This window comes from Fukomys damarensis, unplaced genomic scaffold (genome assembly GCF_012274545.1).
Source record: "Fukomys damarensis isolate Sample0158 unplaced genomic scaffold, DMR_v1.0_HiC HiC_scaffold_23, whole genome shotgun sequence".
In the NCBI taxonomy this organism is placed as follows: Eukaryota; Metazoa; Chordata; class Mammalia; order Rodentia; family Bathyergidae; genus Fukomys; species Fukomys damarensis.
This window is the reverse complement of record NW_022900935.1, coordinates 14,027,448-14,045,025: the sequence shown is the minus strand read 5'-3', so window position 1 is coordinate 14,045,025 and position 17,578 is coordinate 14,027,448. Positions and strand designations below refer to the sequence as shown.

The window sequence follows — 17,578 nt, the reverse complement described above, 5'->3', positions numbered from 1 at the left end:
GGAGAAGAGGGTATTGCGCAGCCTTGGTGGAAGGCAGCGAGTTCTGAATCTCAGCCAGAAGGGGCCCACTCATTACCAGCCCCACTGCTCAGTCGGGCAAGATGGCAGCCAGGTTTGGAACAGCTTGAAACCCTGACCTGGCCTTGCTCCTGACATTCACAGAGGGGAAACCCCTAGAGGAGAGATGCCAGGCTGATGCCATTTCCATGTACGAAGCTCACAGGCAGCTAGGGTTTGGTGATGGTGGCCCTTCATACTTCACTGCCTGGCATGCTCTTCCCCGTGGTCCCCCTACAGGGCTGCTCCTCAACACGCAGGTCTCAGCTTCAGTCCTGTCGCTGCAGTGAGTTCTCCCCTGGCCCTTTTATTTTATAATAGATTCTCTATGGTTATTATTCCCAGGCCTGTTCCTTTCCTTTATGGCTCATCATGGATGTATTTTATGTTTATTTTGTTAAAGCCAGTCTCCACCCCAAACAGACCCTAAGTTCCACAGAGACCATTGTGTTCCCAGTGCCAAGCTAAACGTCAGATGAGAGAAGAGCCCACATAGTTTTTCTGGATGAACGAAGGCAATGAAGAGATGCTGGTACTGGAGACAGAGTCAGCCAAACGACGGTGAGGATGATGAAGGAGACATTGCTGATGAAGACAAACTGGGATTCATTATGAGGACAGCTTCTCAAGGTCACGTGGAACTCCAAACTTGGCAGGCGTGGCCAGTTCATCAGCCACGTTCATCAGTTATCCCAAGGCTGTGCAGCATTTATGAAGGGCATCCACGCCCCTGCCTGCATCCAGCCCTATTTCCTTCCGTACTAGGACCTTGACTTTCCAATCAGCCCACTTCGCGCTGCAGAGGTCAGTCTGTAACCCCTACCCATCCTGCAGTCGGCCCCAGCCCCTTCTTCCCCTGTGTTCCTCTGTCCGGTAAATGGCCCACCACAATCATCCAGCCGGAAATGTGGGCATTGTCACACAGTTCTCCTCCACCTTCACCTCTACTTCCTGTGAGCTCCCAGACCCAGCTGATCCTGCTCCTCAGCTGTCTTTTGATGTCACCCCTCCTCTTCATCCCTTCACATCTTCCGTAGCTCATGGATAGATGATCACAAGAACATTCTTCAGCAGGTGTGATAATTAGTTTCGATTGTCAACTGGACTGGACGGTGGTCAGGACGATGACCTCATCAGTGGGCTAACTCACTGATGAGTTCGCATCGGAATGGGCTATTAAGAGGTAGGGCCCGGTTAGAGGAAAGAGATCACTGGGGCCATGCCTTTGGAGGATATAGCTTTTCTCACGCTCTTGCACTCTCTCTGCTTCCTGGGTGCTATGAGGTGAGCAACCGTGCTCCCCCAATCCGCTTCTGCCATGATAATATGTTGCATCTCAGGCCCATAGCAGTGGGACTAGCCATGAAGGCCCAAAAGTTCTGAAGCTGTGAGTTAAATTTTTCCTCCTTTAAGTTGTTTTGCTCAGGTATTTTGGTCACAGTGATGAAAAGCTGACTAACATAGCTGATTTCTGGGTCTTCACATTTTTCCTTATTAAAATGCAGAGTGGTTATCTTAGGTCCATATTTGAAACCTCTCACAACCTATAGAACCTTCTCTGGCCATGAACATGAGGCAAGGCCCTCCTTAGCCCACTGGCTCCCCAGTACTCTTTCCGGCCTCCTATCGTGCCTTCCATACCTAAACTTTCAAAGCCCAAAGTTCACTAGGGCTCTTTCCACCACACTAGTGGAAAAAATCACATTCAGTTTTCAGTTTAACTCAAAAGTCATCCCCTGGGAGATTCATTTATCTGAGTTTTATTTTTCCTGGACCACTCCTACTCCACTCCCAGCAAAACACGGGACAGGTAGTCATGTGACCTGAGTCTGATCAATGAGAATACCCTCTGTCTTCAGGATGTTAGGAGGTGAGCACATGATTGAGTCTGTTCCAATCCAGGTTTAGCTGAAGGCTTTTGTAGGATCCATCAGGAAAGATGTACCCTTTCCACTAGGATTGCTAAGCAGGGTAGGGTCATGATGTAGGAGAAAGACGATGGAGAAAGAAAGCCTGAGAAAAAAGCTAACTCACAACACAGCAAAGCCTTGGGAGATGGAACAACATTATTTGCATACCTTGATCCAGCAGTGCCTGAAGCCTTCTCCTGGACTTTTTTAGTTACAGAAGCCAACACGTTCTTTTTGTAACATGAGTCATCTGAAGGTAGGTTTCCATTTATTGAACTGAAAGAATTCTGGCTATTACATTTCTCTTTTTAGTCCCTGGGGAACTTCTTTATACATCTCAGAAATGTACCTAACATATGATATTATAAAACATTTAATAATATTCTGCCTCTTGGCTCTGACTGTGAGCTCTGGGGTCTAGCACAGTGCATGGCTATTACACAAATATTGGTGGGATGAATAAGTTACTCCTTAGGCACCCAGACTGGGTTATTGTTTTCCCACCACCTAGGAAAACCTGGTTCATAGTTAGGTCTCCATAAATGAGTATGGAAAATAAATAGAAGGAAAGTCACAAAAAACCCCACAAATAATCTAAACCAATCATGTGATAAAGTATGTGTGAATGAACAAGTAAGTGAATAGTTATTATTCCCCCGAGCTCACTGGCATGCCAGCCTCATTGTAATTCTATCTGCATGTAAGGATTGCTGAATGAAATATCTAGTTAAAAGGGACTCAGATCAAATGGCTCTAGTTGGCTTAAATTCCATGTGTAAAATGCCTAATAATTAAAACAAGGCCTTTCAAAAAGAGAGTGTCGCCAGTGAAATTTTCAAACTAAATATATGTAAAATAGATGGGAGCTTTTGTATCTCCACCTACAAAACCAAACTCAAACAAAAGAAGGGGAACAAAGTGAAGGAAATCTCCTGAGGCTCTTAGGAGGGAAAAGGATGGGGGAGATGAGGGGACCCGCAGTGAACCCCAAGGGTTGGCTGGTGGATTTGGAGAGGTAGAGCCTGCTTTCCAGGGAAATCCTTTCCAAAACAAGCTAGGGAACACAGGCAGATAGAGTGGACTTTCTCCTCTTTTTCAGAGGGCAGAGGCTGCTGAGGCTCAGAAGCGGCCACAAAAGCCTCCCTTGGATGTGTGTGTGTGTGTGTGTGTGTGTGTGGTGGGGAGCAGCCTCCCTAGAGAACTCCTGGGAGCGTGTGCTCTTGGACCAGTGCCCCGGGATCAGGGAGTTCTGCGATATGGCCAGGAGGACCAGGCAGTATCTCTAGGAGAAGGCCATCCTTTGCCTCACGTCCCACAGCAAATGGTCCCCACTCTTCTGAGGCCTAATTAGGTGCAGCCTCTTCCTAGGAGCCCTGGCCTCTTGCCCTGGGAGAATGTCCACCCCTGAAGCCCTGACACAAGCTCTCTTCTCTTCTGCTTTCAGTGTTTGGAGGAGGTAAGTTTGTCACATACAGGTCTGAGGGGACTGAGCCTGGTGGGTGGGGGCGGGGACATATAGAACAGGCAAATAGAACAGGTAAATCCCAAATGATCTGAAGGAAAGAAGGAAATAGTGGGCATGGTGGCACACACCTGTAATCCCAGCACTCTTAGGCTTAGGCAGGAGGATCCAAAATTTAAACCCAGCCCGGACAATTTAGCAATTTAGAGAGCTCCTACCTCTAAATTAAAAACAAAACAACAGAAAGAAAAATTAAAAAGGACCAGAGATGTATGTAGCTTATTGCAAAAACTCTGGGTTCAATTGCCAATACTCCAAATAAAGAAAGAAGGAAGGAAGGAAGGAGGGAGGGAGAGAGGAAGGGAGGGAGGGAGAGAAAGACAAAGTACAATACAGGGGGCAAGGCAGAGAGGCTTGGAATCCTCTGCAGAGGCTGAGCCTCAGAGTCACAACCCAGGGACGGGGCCTACACATGGGAAAGAGCTTTGGGCTGGCCCACCACACACACCCTGAAAACTGACTCCTGCTATAGGAAGAAACCATACACAAGGAAGAAGGCCCCATGGGACCCTCAAGCTTCACAGCCAGAGACAGAAAGGGCCCCAAGCAGAGATGCTGTCCCTTCTTTGTCTCAGAAATATGCCCCTCCAATACCTTCTCCACACTATCCCTCTCTCTCTACTCCGTGGGTTCCTCAGGGTAGGGGCTGTGCCAAGCTCACTGTGGAAATCTCCCTGGACCCGCACAGAGCAATCAGTGGAAGTTGAATTACTGGATTCCCCTTCTACTCCTCCAGCAAAGCAGCTCACTGGCCAGTCAGGGCTGGGCTAGGAGAAAAGTGATGCTACAACGTGCAGCTCTAGGAAGATAATTTCAACAAGGGCATCCACAGCCTGACTCAGGGACTCCTCACCAGTCAACCTTTTCCAGATGTCTAGGCATTTTCTCTGGGGGCTGGGTCAGTCAGGGCTGCCAGGCTGGGACTTTCCGCCAGTGAGAGGGCAATGGCCTGACATGCTTGCAGGATGTGCTCCATGGCACTGTGTTCTGGGATGTTCTGGGATGCCCAGAACCCTGAGTTGCTGGAGGTGCTCAGCTTACCTTTTCCCCCTCACAGAGTGAGCCTTGGACACTGGGCCTCCCCCAAGGAATGTTACACCTATGATAAGCCAGGCAGCAGCTGACACCTCTAGCCCTCTCAATGCCCCTGGTAGACTGTATGATGAGTCCCATTTTCAGATGTGGAAACTGAGGCTCAGCAATGTCAGTGACTGCCCCAGGATAACACTGCTAAGTGGCAGGACTGGGTTTTGAGCTCAAGTTCATCTGTTTCCAAGCCTGCCCCTTCCTCATTTGGATGCAAGCTGCTCCACACTGGACCCCAGAGGATCTGTGCTGCCCTCTTCTCCCATACATACTGGGGAGAGAAGGGTGAGATTGGCTTTCTGTCCTGTTTTTAGTCCAGAAGAGGATTCTGGGAAGATTCAAACTGGGGAAAAAGGAAGAGGTTCAGGACTAGTGGCTTCTTAGTAGCTTTTACTTCTTTACTGATTTTCCTCCACCAATGGAGAGATCAACTCTGCAGTCAATCACTTCTACTTATTTTACCATGATCCTGATATCCTCCATGGACCTGCGTCCCCAGGAACTAAAAGGATCTTCTGAATTCACCGATTTCAGCGCTCTGTAAACATAGAGGCTGAAGATGAGGTTTAGCAATGGGAAGATCACCTGCCTTCAGTTTGTTGGGACGGAACGAGGTCCCCAAGTGGCTGAGTGAGAGTAGAACAAAAAGAGAGACTCCCCTCCCCACCCCAAAAGTGTTGGTGGGAGAAAAATCTGGCCCCTAAATTCAGTTCAGTGAACTGGAAATAAAGTATGTGTGGAAGGGGTGGGGGCTGACTTGGTGATGTATGAACGGCTCTGACGCGGAGAAGCATGCGTCAGAAGTGATACAGCTGTGCGCCCGCGCATGTGCGTGTACTCTGGACGCAACCCCAAATCTACCGTCTAGATTACGACTTCAGCCCCTTCACATCTAGCTTTGGCTCTTGGTCAGTTTCTCACCTAGCGAGCAACTCGCTTAGGAAGAGAAGGTCTAAACTAGGAGAGATTTCCTAAACATGTCAGAGCTGCCAGGCTCAATGCTAACCTTAATAACAGCCTTCTCTTATTGAGAATGCACGCTGCTGCACTCTCAAAGCCCCTTGCGGACCAGTAGCACAGGGTAAGACAAGTCTACCGAGAGACGTCAGTTCCCACATTCTTGGGCTCGGTGGGCAGCGTGCTGTTCATATGGCCCTGTCCCACCTCATCTTTCGTGGTATCAGCACAAGGTCACGACGTACTTCTTTACTGCCATAATTTTGGCTCAGTTGCCCTTTGTTTTATGAAACAATGTACTGAGGAGTTGGCAGCTTTTCTTCTAACAGTCATACGTGGCCAAATAAAAAATTATCAACCCTATGTTTTCACCATTCTTTTATCAGTTCATGAAATCCAAACAACTGAGACCCTCATTAAGCCCGCCCCGTGGTTTTCCTACGTGGGGAAGGAGAATAGTGTGGACACTTAGTCAGGGACATTGCACAACCCCTTTTCTTATGAATCAGTGGGGGGCCTGCTGCCTGAGTAAGGAGGTGGTAGATTCTTCTGCTCTCCAAGGGTCCCTGTCTTCTTGACACATAAAGGGATGTGCGGTTGTTCAGATTCATCTTTCCTAACAGGATCTGTTGTCTTCCTATGCCTTGGCGCAGAGCTCAAGAGAACAGCCTGAAATTGTAATGCTTGCTAATAAAAGCAGTATACACTCATAAACCAGCAGTATCAGATTTTCACAGGAATCCAGGGATCCATAAAGGAGAGGAGAAAGGGAGAGAGCTGATTCTTCTACATATCCATCCTGGGCCTCCAACGTTTGTTTACCCATAATTGCTGTGCATGTATAAATTAGAACAACAAATGCATCCTGCTTGGCAATGGTGACACCAACCCTGTAAATAATTATAATTTAATCTTATAGCAAAGAGTTCTGAATGACTCCCCTAACGATTTCCTCTGCTTAATTCCTTCCCCACTGAGTGACTTAATAGGAAAAGAAATACTCTTTCAGACTTGTTTCAGTCCAGAAGTTTGGACAATGTGGAGACTCACACCTGGAGGGCAGAGGCCGTAGGAGACAATTTGGCCTATGGATAAACAAGTGAGTCAAACAGGCTTTGAGGCCAGAAGAGAGAGGATTGGTAAGGATATCCATCTTGGTGTCTGTTAATAGTAGCAAAAACTTAGGAACAATCTAACAGGAGACCTGGTAAGCAAACTATGCCATAGCCTTAGGAGAAACTATCCCAGTCATAAATACCATCACAGGCTTGTGTGTTGCAGTGCAATGTCCCAGCTGAGAAGACAGGCTTTGGAGTAGAACTAACCTGGTGTGGAATCCCAGCTCTGCTCCTTACAAGCAAGTAGCATAACATCTTTTGGCCTTATTTGTCTCATCTGTAAAGGAGGGAAATTATGCTACCTACTTCATAGAGTTTTTATGGCGATGAAATGAAATTATAGCTGTCAAGAATTTAGAACTTGGCCTGGCACCTTTTGGTAATAAATGCTTAGTAATGATACTTTTATCACATCTCTTTTATTTCGGAGGCATCTGTAATGATATAGAAAACATTTTCATATTATGCTTAGTTAAACATATGTGACTGCATGGTATTAAGATCTTAATATCAAATATATAAATGTTAAATATGAAATATATAAATAGATATATAAGTAGCTCGCTTGATCTAGGCTGTGACTGTTAATACTCATATGCCAACTTCGTTAGATTAAGAAACCTAGCATATTAATAAAGCATGCTCCTGAGTGTCCAGGTGGGTCATGAAGGTGTGGCCCTCTATAATATAGCTGGCCCCTGGCCCCTTCCTCAGCTCTAGCTCCACTGCTTCTTTCTGGGCTTCTGTGAACTAAACAACTTTGCTTCCCAGTGCCCTTCTGCCATGAGGTTTCTGCCGTGAAGTCTACTAACCATGGACTGAAACTCCCGATACCACGAGCCACATAAAACCTCTCCTCCTTTAAGTACTTGTGTGTCAAGTATTATGTCTTGGTGTCGGGAAAGCTGAATAATACACAGGCCCAGCAAAAAAGACCAAAGAGGAGTACACCGAATAACTGTTAAGTGCTTACTTTGGCAGTTCATATACCAAATAATTGTTATTCCTTTCCTTTTACTACTACTGTATGCATGTATTTTCTATAAGGAACAGGTATGTTTACAATCAGAAAAATAGGCTTTTTATAGAAAGAGTAGGGTCCCATGGCGTTTGGTTGGGCCTTTCAGGGGATTTCCAGCCAGCAAAGGCTCCCTAGGGCCCCTTTCCTAGTTGGAGTTGCCAGAATTGCTCCAAGACAAGTTTACAGAATATCAGTCTCACGAGTGTCCAAATGTTCAGCTCATATACACTTCTCTCAACCTTCTATCTAGGTAGGAAATAACTCGGACAAGTTCAAGACAGCACTGTACCAGGACACAAGTCCTCCGGGTCACCCCCAAATCCAAGTCTACATTCTAGAGGAATCGCTTCCTACTTTATGTCACCACAGTTAGCTCCTACCATGGTTTTGTTTGCTCTTCTCCCCCCAGAGATGATGATATCCTCCAAGGACTGAGTCCTACTCAACTACTCAACTGCTCTTTCTACTGCCACTGACCCTGGTATTTAGGAGGGATTCAGCCAACATGTCTCTCCTCCTGCTTTCCTTTTTCCCTGCCTACCTCCTCTACTAACTCCTACATCTCTGCCTTTCCTAAACACCGTCCTTCTTAACTCTTGTAGCCACACACTTTGTGCTTTACCCAGACTCCTCAGTGACACCTTTTCCTGCTCTCCAGCCTGTGCCTTGAGCCCTGCCCCTCTTTCCCTGTCAGTACATAGCAATGAGGGCCTCAAAGTTGCCACATATGTGTATGAAGCATATCTGATCACACCCTCCCTGGGTGTCCTCATGAGAACATGACCACAGCAAGTACATGAAAGGGCATTCTAAATGCCATACCATCACATGCAAAGCCTGGCACCCAGCTCAGCTTGGGCACATCCTGTGAGCCCAAGTCTGGGAGATATAAAGAGGCGAAGGTTGGAAAGTCTTCTGATAATGTCCCTGGAGCACACCACAGGTGAGCTGCGCTCTTTGGCAAGGCTGACTTGGAAGTTAGTCCACACCATCCACACACATACCAAGACACATGCCTTGCCTATCAGTGTTTCAAGGCCACAGAGTGGAAAAAGCAATCACCCCTTAGGTTCTGGTCCCTTTGCTTGGAGCTCTACCTGTGCCTTCCAGAAATGGAACCATAGCTCAACTAGTTTCACTGAGACCCTGTCCAGGTCTTGAGACTGAACACTTTTAGTCTTAACACAAGCACTCAACTTAGGTCCACACGAAAGCATTGGCAAGAACATATTTCAAATCAGATGTGAAAATTACAGTAAAACTTTACTCCAGCTTAAAAAATATGCAACGAGATCAATCTCTCATTATGACGAGATGCAAAGACTCTAACAGTAGGGATAAGGAAGTGACAAAGAGGCCACCAGCTGCAACTAGAGGGCACAAGAATCCTGAGTGGGCCCCAGGAATTCACAGCCCTGGGGGAAGGGAACAAGGAAGACAGAGATGTGGGCCTGCACTGTACTTACCACAGTGAGGAGCCTTCGGTCCCTGTGACTTCCAGAAAGTCGTATCCATCTTCCAGCTGGAAGTCAATAAAAACCAGGGCAATGGTGTCTCCCAGCTCAGCCAGGATGGTCCATGTGCAGTCGGCGTTGTTGTGGTACTCCAAGGGGAAGTGGGGGCTGGAGATGATGCCGCTCTGGCCCCGCAGGGTCCCACCACAGGCATCGTCCGCTGTGAGCACAGAGACAAAAGGCTCAAGTGAGTGGTCTGGCTCCTGATGGTGGCCTTCACCCATGATAGGCAGAAAGGGGTCAGAAACATTCACAGGCATTTTGTACAAGATCTTTGTCTTTCAATTGGCTGAGGAAAAATGATACCAGACATTTCCCGAAGCCCTTACCATGTGCCAGGTACCATTCTGAGAGTTTTAGATATTACTGTTCTCACTTCTGGGGTGAGGGGTGTCTAGCATGTGTCCTGGGCTGTCCTCAAACTTAACCATCTTTCTGTGTGAGCATCCTGAGTGCTGGGATTATAGGAGCACACGTCATGCGTGGCTATTTTTCCTCATTGAACAGATAAAGAAAGGCAGGACATGGGGCCATGATGACTTTCTGACTGAGGTCACAGCTAATGAGTGGCAGAGCCAGTATCTGAACTCTGTCTTAATGAGCACACTCTTAACTCCTACGCTGCACTGCTTTGTGATGACCAGCAAAGAGGAGAAATCAATTATTAGATGGATTTTCATGGTTACAACTTAGGTAAATAGAAAGTTTCTCCCCACTGGACCTTAGAAAACCTCAGACATGATAAAACAAAACAAAAGTTCAACACAGCTCCCTGAGACAAAAACTCAAAGGGCATTCTAGGCCTGACATCACCTGTTTGGACCTGGGTAATCTTTCCTCTATCCCTCTCCTGAGGCCAGCTATGCCCCAGCACTGTGTGCACTCAAACCTCTTGTCCTTGGCCTGCCCTGTCCCTTTGTCTAGGATGCTTTTGTCCAAAGCAACTATCCTGATGCCTCTAGACCCAACTCCAATGTGGTTGCTTGGTGACACTGACTCCCTCAAGCCTGGAGTACCTGCTCTTTGCTCCTTACTCCTTCCCACAGCAAAGTGTTCTGACTACGGCCATGGCGCCCTGCACCGACTGTGTGTCTGCCTTCCCTTCCTGGGTTTTGAGCTCCACTGGGTACCCCATGGGCAGGAATATTATCTAACTTGTCCTCGCAGCAGAACCTGGTGCAGTCTTGCTGCTGTTGCCTAAATCCCAGCTGAGATCTAATATGCAGAAAAGACAACCACAGGAAGATGATCTGATAGATAGGAGTCAAGAGCAATGGCTTTGAAATCCTGCAGGCATCAGTGTGAAAACTTCCCTGCCACAACCATACGGGCAAGCTGGGGGCAGGTCACCCATACTTTCTAAGCCTGCCCTCTTGGGCCCTGTAAACAAGCAAGGGATTAGAGTGCGCTGCAGTATAGACTGTCTTAGAGAGACAGTCTATATTGTCATGAAAAGGACATTCAGTGTCACTATTCAACTGTGTACCGGAAGCAGAAGGATAGTGAGAATGAGAACAGATGTTTCAGTACTATTCTAAGTTCTCTGCATGTTCCACTTGATCCCTATTATGACCCTATATGTCCCATTGTGCAAGTGAGGAAACCAAGACTCAGAGAGATCCATCACTCACCAAAAGTAACATAGTTCATTGAGATTGAAGGAGCTGAAATTCTAAGCCCTGTAGTTGGCTTCTGGAACCTATAAACTTGACCAAAAATCTCTTCTTTTCCCTAAGAAAAATTTACACACTGAGGGTATACATAGAGCAGCAAATAACTTTGCTTATATGAATCAATTTGGGGAAGCTTAGCAGAGGATGTGCTGTTAGAGCTGAGTGGTTTTTTGTTTGTTTTTTTGTTTTCTTGTACCAGGGATCGAACTCAGGACCTTGCACTTGCCAGGCAGGTGCAGTGCTACTGAGCTACATCCCTATAGCCCCGGCACCGAACTGAATTTTAAAGCATAGGAGTTGAGTAGCTAAAGAAGAAAGGGAAAGGCATTTCAGGAAAGAGAGAACCAAATGGCCAGAGGCACAGAAGAATGAAGTGCAAGGCAGGAGAGGAGCAGCTCTCTCAGTGCCTTATCTCTGCAGTAAACAAGAGCACTGAAGGCAGTGATGATGAAGATGCAGAAAGGGCCACATGCCAGAGAATGTCAGGCCACAGAGATTTGGAAGCAGTGGAGTGCACTGGAAAGAAAATGGATATACGGGCGTGGAAGGTCTATATTTGAATTTAGGCTTTGCAATTTCCAGCCACATGTGTGTGCTGGATGATTTGCTTTTGTAAGGCCCAGTTTCCTTCTCTGGACAATAGGCTGTGGTGAAAACTGAAAAGCACCATGGGTAGGACAGTGCCTAGCATCTGCCAGTGGCCAACACATGGCAAAAGCTCAGTGAATGCCACACTGACCCTCTTTCACTTTACATGAGGATCGAAGCTGGCAAGGAAATAGGACCTGGAAAGATCCCTCTGAGTGGCACAGAAGCAAGCAGGAAGCTCCAGGCAGCACATGGTCACCAACGTCCAGGTGATACTGGGTGGGATGGAGAGATGGCCTTGGCAAGGACAGGGGAAGAGGACTCGTTGGGGAGACTTAATTCACAGGACTGGCTTAGTGATGGGGGGATGTGACTCTCAGGATTCTGGTGCAAGCCACCATCTGGGAACTGGGAAGGGGCCACGGCCTGGGAGGAACCCCAGGAGAGGAGCCCCTTGTGGGGTGGAGGCAGCCAGGAGGTGGGCTGTGGGGCTGCCAATGTGGGAATCAGGGGTCACAGCTGGATGCAGAGGAGCAGCCCAAGCTAAGGATAAAAGTGACTTAATTAGTGGCTTTGAACCATACCAGTTAACGTCATTCTACAGGGTCAGGACCATGAGGCCATTTCTAAACTTTCTGTCTCAGCTGTGCAGGAACACAGACCCAGGGTGGGGCCTGCAAGTGCTCCTCTCCCACCACCAGGCCCTGATTGCCAACTAAGGCTGGCCAGGGGGCTGGGGCCAGCACAGCAATAGGAAAGAGCTTGGCTTTATTCCGGACCTTGAGGGCTTCTCAGAGAGGTGGCAAACACACGGCAAAGGCACCGAGGGCTCTCGGGGTCATAGGAGTACCAGGGGCAGGCACAGCTCACGGGAGGCAGGGGAGGCTTTACGGAGGACTCAGGATTTTGTTGAGACATTCACTCCTTCAGCTAACAAATGCTTAGTGAGCACCAGCTCTGTGTCATCCTGAGGGCTGGGGACCCAGATCAGGGAAGGATCAGTTACACAAAGACACCTGCCTTCGTGGAACTTGTTTTCTGATCTGAGGTATAAAGACAACTCTATGATGAATTACTGAAGTCTAGGCAAATGAGGTGGTGGTAAACGCAGAGGGGCAGGATGCGCGCTATGGGGCAGGGACATCGTGGGTAGTGAGGCCTCACTGAGAAGTGGACAGGGCCAACCCTGAAGGAGGAAGAGCCATGCGGTTATCTGCAGCAAGAGCATTCTGAGTAGTTGGAACAGCAACATGAAGGCCACGGGTGCACAGGCCTGGCAGGATGAAAAACATCCAGAAACCCGAGGCGCTGGGCAGCAGGAATAAGGAGTAGGGTGGAAGAGGGTGAGGTCAGTGGGGCTGGATAGTGGAGGACCTCAGAGGACACTGTAGGCATGAGGGCTTCTCCTGGGGAGGAGACGACCAGAACACTGCTCAAGAGAATTCTGTGAAACAGGATCCTCCAGCTGCCATAAGAGAGCAGGCCAAACAGCAAGGACAGAGCAGGGGGCGCCTCATGAGGCTACTGAGAGGATCCCGTGAGAGATGGTGGTGCTCGGACCCAGTGGCCAGAGTCTGGCTGTGTCCCTCACAGGGGCCAGCAGATGTACCACGCCCAAGAGCCATCTGCCCATACTGGGAGCCAGGCAGCCGCAGTCCTGAGTGTGCTGTGTTCGGGGCCTTCCAGTGGGAGGGGCTGAGCCGGCTAGGAGGGCAACAGCTATCCTGGTAAAGGGCCTTGAAGGCCAGTCGAGGAGCTGAGGTTCGGCTGTCCTCCCCTCCCTTCCTCCTCTGCTACCCCAATCCCAGGGCCAAGACCCCAGGAGGACGAGAAGGAGGAAAGGGAGACAGGCTTGGCCTTGCTTGGCTTTAAATTCACTTTAGGGGCGCTGTTTGTTTTAGCAAGCTTCACGATGCTTCTTTCCAGGATCTCTCTGTGGCAGGAAGCTATGAAGTCTGACATGTGAGGCACAGTTTGTCTCCTTCAGATGTAAATAAATTCGCCATGAACACTACCTGGAGAGAAGCCTCAGGAGCCAATCGGCGCAGCAGAGATTTGCCACTACTGCTCCCAGCAAGCACCAGACATGCTGGACCCCAGCACGCCGGTGGCTTCCCCATCTACACAAAGGGAATAACCTGCAGTTCCAGCCATGGCAGTTTAGTCTGGTCCACACTGGGGACGGAGAAGTCACAGTGAAGGAATGGGCGCTCACCGAACACTGCGAAACGAACAGACTGTTGGAGGGAGACGAAAGACAGGTGGGAAGGCGAGGCAGGCAGGACCAAGATGACCTGTAGGGCACGGGCTTGGAGATCTGGGTCCACCACGGATGGCCCAAAAGGCTCAGAGTGCAGCAGTGAGTGGGGGAGTCCACAGGAGAAGGGCAGAGGTCAGCATGGAAGGGCTTTGCTGGTCCGGCTGAGGGGTCTGTGTTCTGTACTGCAGGTGCTGGGAGCCACTGCAAGTGTGGGGAAGAGTGTTTTTTGGCAGGGAGTCAAAGCCCAGACCTGTCTTAGAGACACAGCTTTGGTCCCTGAGTGACGGCAGGGTGGTGTGGCTTGGAAGGGTGGTAGGCGGAAGAGGCGGTAGCAGTGAGAGGATAGAAAAAGCAGGAAGCCACAGGGCAGCCACTGAGGGCAGGACCCTCAGCCTGGAAGGAGGGAGAAGAGGCGATGTGAGGCTATATGAGTAACGAGGACCCCAGCGGAGAAGCAGCTCTGTGAGGGGGGGCCCTGCCACCTGGCACCCTACTTGTATGGGGGAAATAAACAAGGGGCCATGTCCAGGTCCTGAGACCCTGAGACATGAAGCCGGGTGTCAGTGGGACCAAAAGGGAGTGGCTCCTGGGGTGAACACAGCTGCCGACAGTGGGCAGTGAGGGAGCAGGTGGAGGCCTGGGCTGGGAGGAGGGGAGAGCGGCAGGAGGGAGCCCTCGGCAGGAGGGGGCGATCAGGAGCCACTGAGGACGAGCCCGGGTCTCTGTCTGGGCCTGTGGTCCATGCTGCTTCAGGGACTCCTGATGCTTAGGGAACCAGGATTGGGGGTAAGATGAGGACTCCACAGTCCCGGGCCTGCCTGTCACCTTAGAAACCCACCAGAAGTGCTGCATTATTCCATGCATCCCACCAAACCAGCTGCACCCTCTCCTCCCTGCAGACCTGCCCTCCTCAGAGCCCCTGGCCTGGAGGGGTGGGGCACACCCCACACCCAGTCCTCACGCTTTCAAGGGCCATCCTCACCTTCTCCCGCAGCCTGTCCCCAGCCAGGGACTGCACCCCATCCTGCCCATTCCGAGCAGTCACTGATTATCTCCTGCCTTCACAACAGGGCTTTACTGGACTACAACACATTCCCGACAAAGCAGCTGAGAAGCATCCTCCCAGCCTCCCGGTGACCCTCGCCCTCCTGCCTGTCCACTTATTCTTCACATAGAGGCCTGATGATGCCACTCTCTGTAGGAACCTTCAATAACTCCTCTCCCGCTGTCACTCAGGATCAGTGGAATATCCCGCAGCTTACAAGGAAGACCTTACACAGCCTTCGTCACGTGCCTCTCCCTCCCTACTTACTGTCTGCAGCCACACTGGCTGCCTCCTGCCTTCTGTAGAACAATGGACAGCTCCCTACTCCAGGACCTTGGAAAGTACTATTTTCTCCAGCCTGCCTGGTCCCTCCTCAGCTTTTAGGCCCAATGTAAGTGTTGATTCCCCAAGGATCTTTCCAGAAACAGAGTACATCCTTTCCCCACTGTATGCTTTCAGAGCACTAAATATTTCCTATTAACAATTATTTCCTTTACTTATATGCTTAAAGGATGTCATTATTTACTTAATATCAATAGAGTAAATTCCCTGAACAGGGCCATGTCTGTTCTTTTCCTCAGTGGTAACCACTTTTCCTGGTATATAGTAGGCATTCAACAAATAGCTGAAGAACAAATAAATAGAACAGGAAACCGAGTCCCAGAGAGGCTAAGAGACTTTCTTAAGGTCCCACAGAAAAGGCAGAGTCAGGATTCCAGGCAAATCTCTCGAGTTCCCCAGAGTGCCGTACCCTACTGATAGACAGTGGTGTTCCTAGACATCCTAAGATTTTCTGACTTTTCAGTTCTAACCAGCGTCTTCTGGATTGTGCTGAAATTGTGGACTCCAGAGTTTACCATCCTCTGGCTAAAGCCACAAGTTCATCCTGAAGATGCCACCCTTGCCTCTGGTGCTCCTCTCTTGGGCACTCTTGTGTGGGCACCCTCCCGTTTTGATTGAAAATCCAGTAAATGCCACCATTTGGAGATTTCTCTCCCACTTTGAACAAGGCATCATACTTCATGGTTACCACTCTGGAGTATAAAATATAACCTTCAGCCGACACCACAGTCCTCAAATATTCATTTGCACTTTCTCCTTCACTGGCAAGGGGCCTTCTGCACAGCCATTAGCTCATGCATATTCCACGGTGCAGGTGTGTGGTGCTGATAGTTGCCTTTCCAAGTTTATGGCTTTATTTATGATCGTCTTTAGATTCTATGGAAATTTCTGCCATTAACCATAATTTTAGAAAACCATCCCACTGTCCCACTGCCGTGTGTTAACCCACGATGATTCTCCAATCCCGGGGTGGGTGGAGGACATGTACACGATGACTCCACTTCGGCAGCCTCCAGGACACCATCTTGGAGGACCAGGGTTCTTGGCCTTGGGCCTCCGTCTGTACTTGACTCCCTACTAGGGCTCCTCAGCCTTTGAGGAAAGGCAAACCCCAAGAGGCCTGGGCACCATCTTGCAACTCAAGTGCAAGATGGAGAGATCCAAGCATGGGCACCCAAAGCCACAGCCTCCCTTTTCTTGTCCTGCATAGCACAGCGTCCCTGTTTGTGCTGGGCCACCACTGTCCTCAGCCTCCTTAATCCCCTCTTCTTATGGGCTCCAGACCCTGTCCTTTCGTCCTTGCCTTTATCAAAGACATTTTTTTTTTCTGTACTGGGGTTTGAACCCAGCAGGGTCTTTGCACCAAGCTACTTCCCCAGCTCGTTTTTTAAGTTTTTATTTTATTTTCCAGACAGTATCTTGCTATGTCACCAAGTTGCCTTGCTAGACTCAAATTTGTGATATTCCTGTCTCAGCCTCTCAGCCCTGCAGCTGGCTTCCTTCCTTCTTAAAATGAGAAAATTACCCATTCATGAGAACACAGCCATGGCCCTGGGAACTCCTTCCACAGAAACAGCCGCAGAAGTCTTTTCCTGAGGGGATGGCTGCAGATGGGACTCGGTGTCGTCCAGTCTCACCAGGCAATGCGGTGAGCCTCTCACCTGCACGCTCTCATTTAGTCCTCAAGCCAAGGAAGACGGACATTTCAGCCCCATTTTATGATGAGGCAACAGAGGCTCATCTTTCCCATTGCCGCATAGCCACTAAGTGTCAGAGTTGGCTTCCAACTGACTCTACTAGCTACCAATTCCAGAGTCACAGCAGTACCTACCTGTTTCCTGTCTCTGGTGCCTACATCGCTAGTGTCTGGCCCAGCCACCCATGCTCACAGGAAGTGGCAAGTCGTGGCCTGGACTTCCTGGGTTGCGAGCAGAAACAGCCTCAGAACCCTAGCCCTGTCCTACAGCAGCACCTGCCCAGAACATGATCTCAGGCCCTTTTCCAAGGGCATCTTTTCTAATGACACTGCAGGACAAATGGAAGAGGAAGGCAAGGGGCAGCCACAGAGCCTAGAGTCCCTGGCCATGACACTGCAGGACAAATGGAAGAGGAAGGCAAGGGGCAGCCACAGAGCCTAGAGTCCCTGGCCTGGGGGTCCACAGGGGAAATGTGTGCATGAGAGCCAAGCTCTCAAGCTCTGGAATAGCAGACTGGAGGAACTGTCCTGGCCTACGGTGGCCTTGGTGGCCAAGATTGTGGCCTTGGGCTGAGTCCAGTCTCCACCACTGTCTACCTGTCACAGCAGCAAAGCCTCTCCTCCCGGACCTCAGTTCCTCGTCTCATAATCAGGATAACAATACCTCCACCCCTTAGTGGGTTTGTGTAGATTAAATTAGATAACAAAGGGTCTGGAACACCAGACTAAATAAATAAATGCTGGCCAGTAGTGGCCATGGCAGGAAGAATCACAACACTTACTGAATCC

At 49.3% G+C, this 17,578-nt stretch overlaps 1 protein-coding gene across 1 annotated transcript in view; it reads right to left on the bottom strand.

Moving 5' to 3' along the window:
- Positions 1-17,578, bottom strand: part of Csmd2 (CUB and Sushi multiple domains 2) — a 553,879-nt gene that overhangs the window by 352,786 nt on the left and 183,515 nt on the right. Inside the window, 1 exon segment of the mRNA XM_033767260.1 lies at positions 9,138-9,345. Coding sequence (XP_033623151.1) covers positions 9,138-9,345 — 208 coding nt within the window.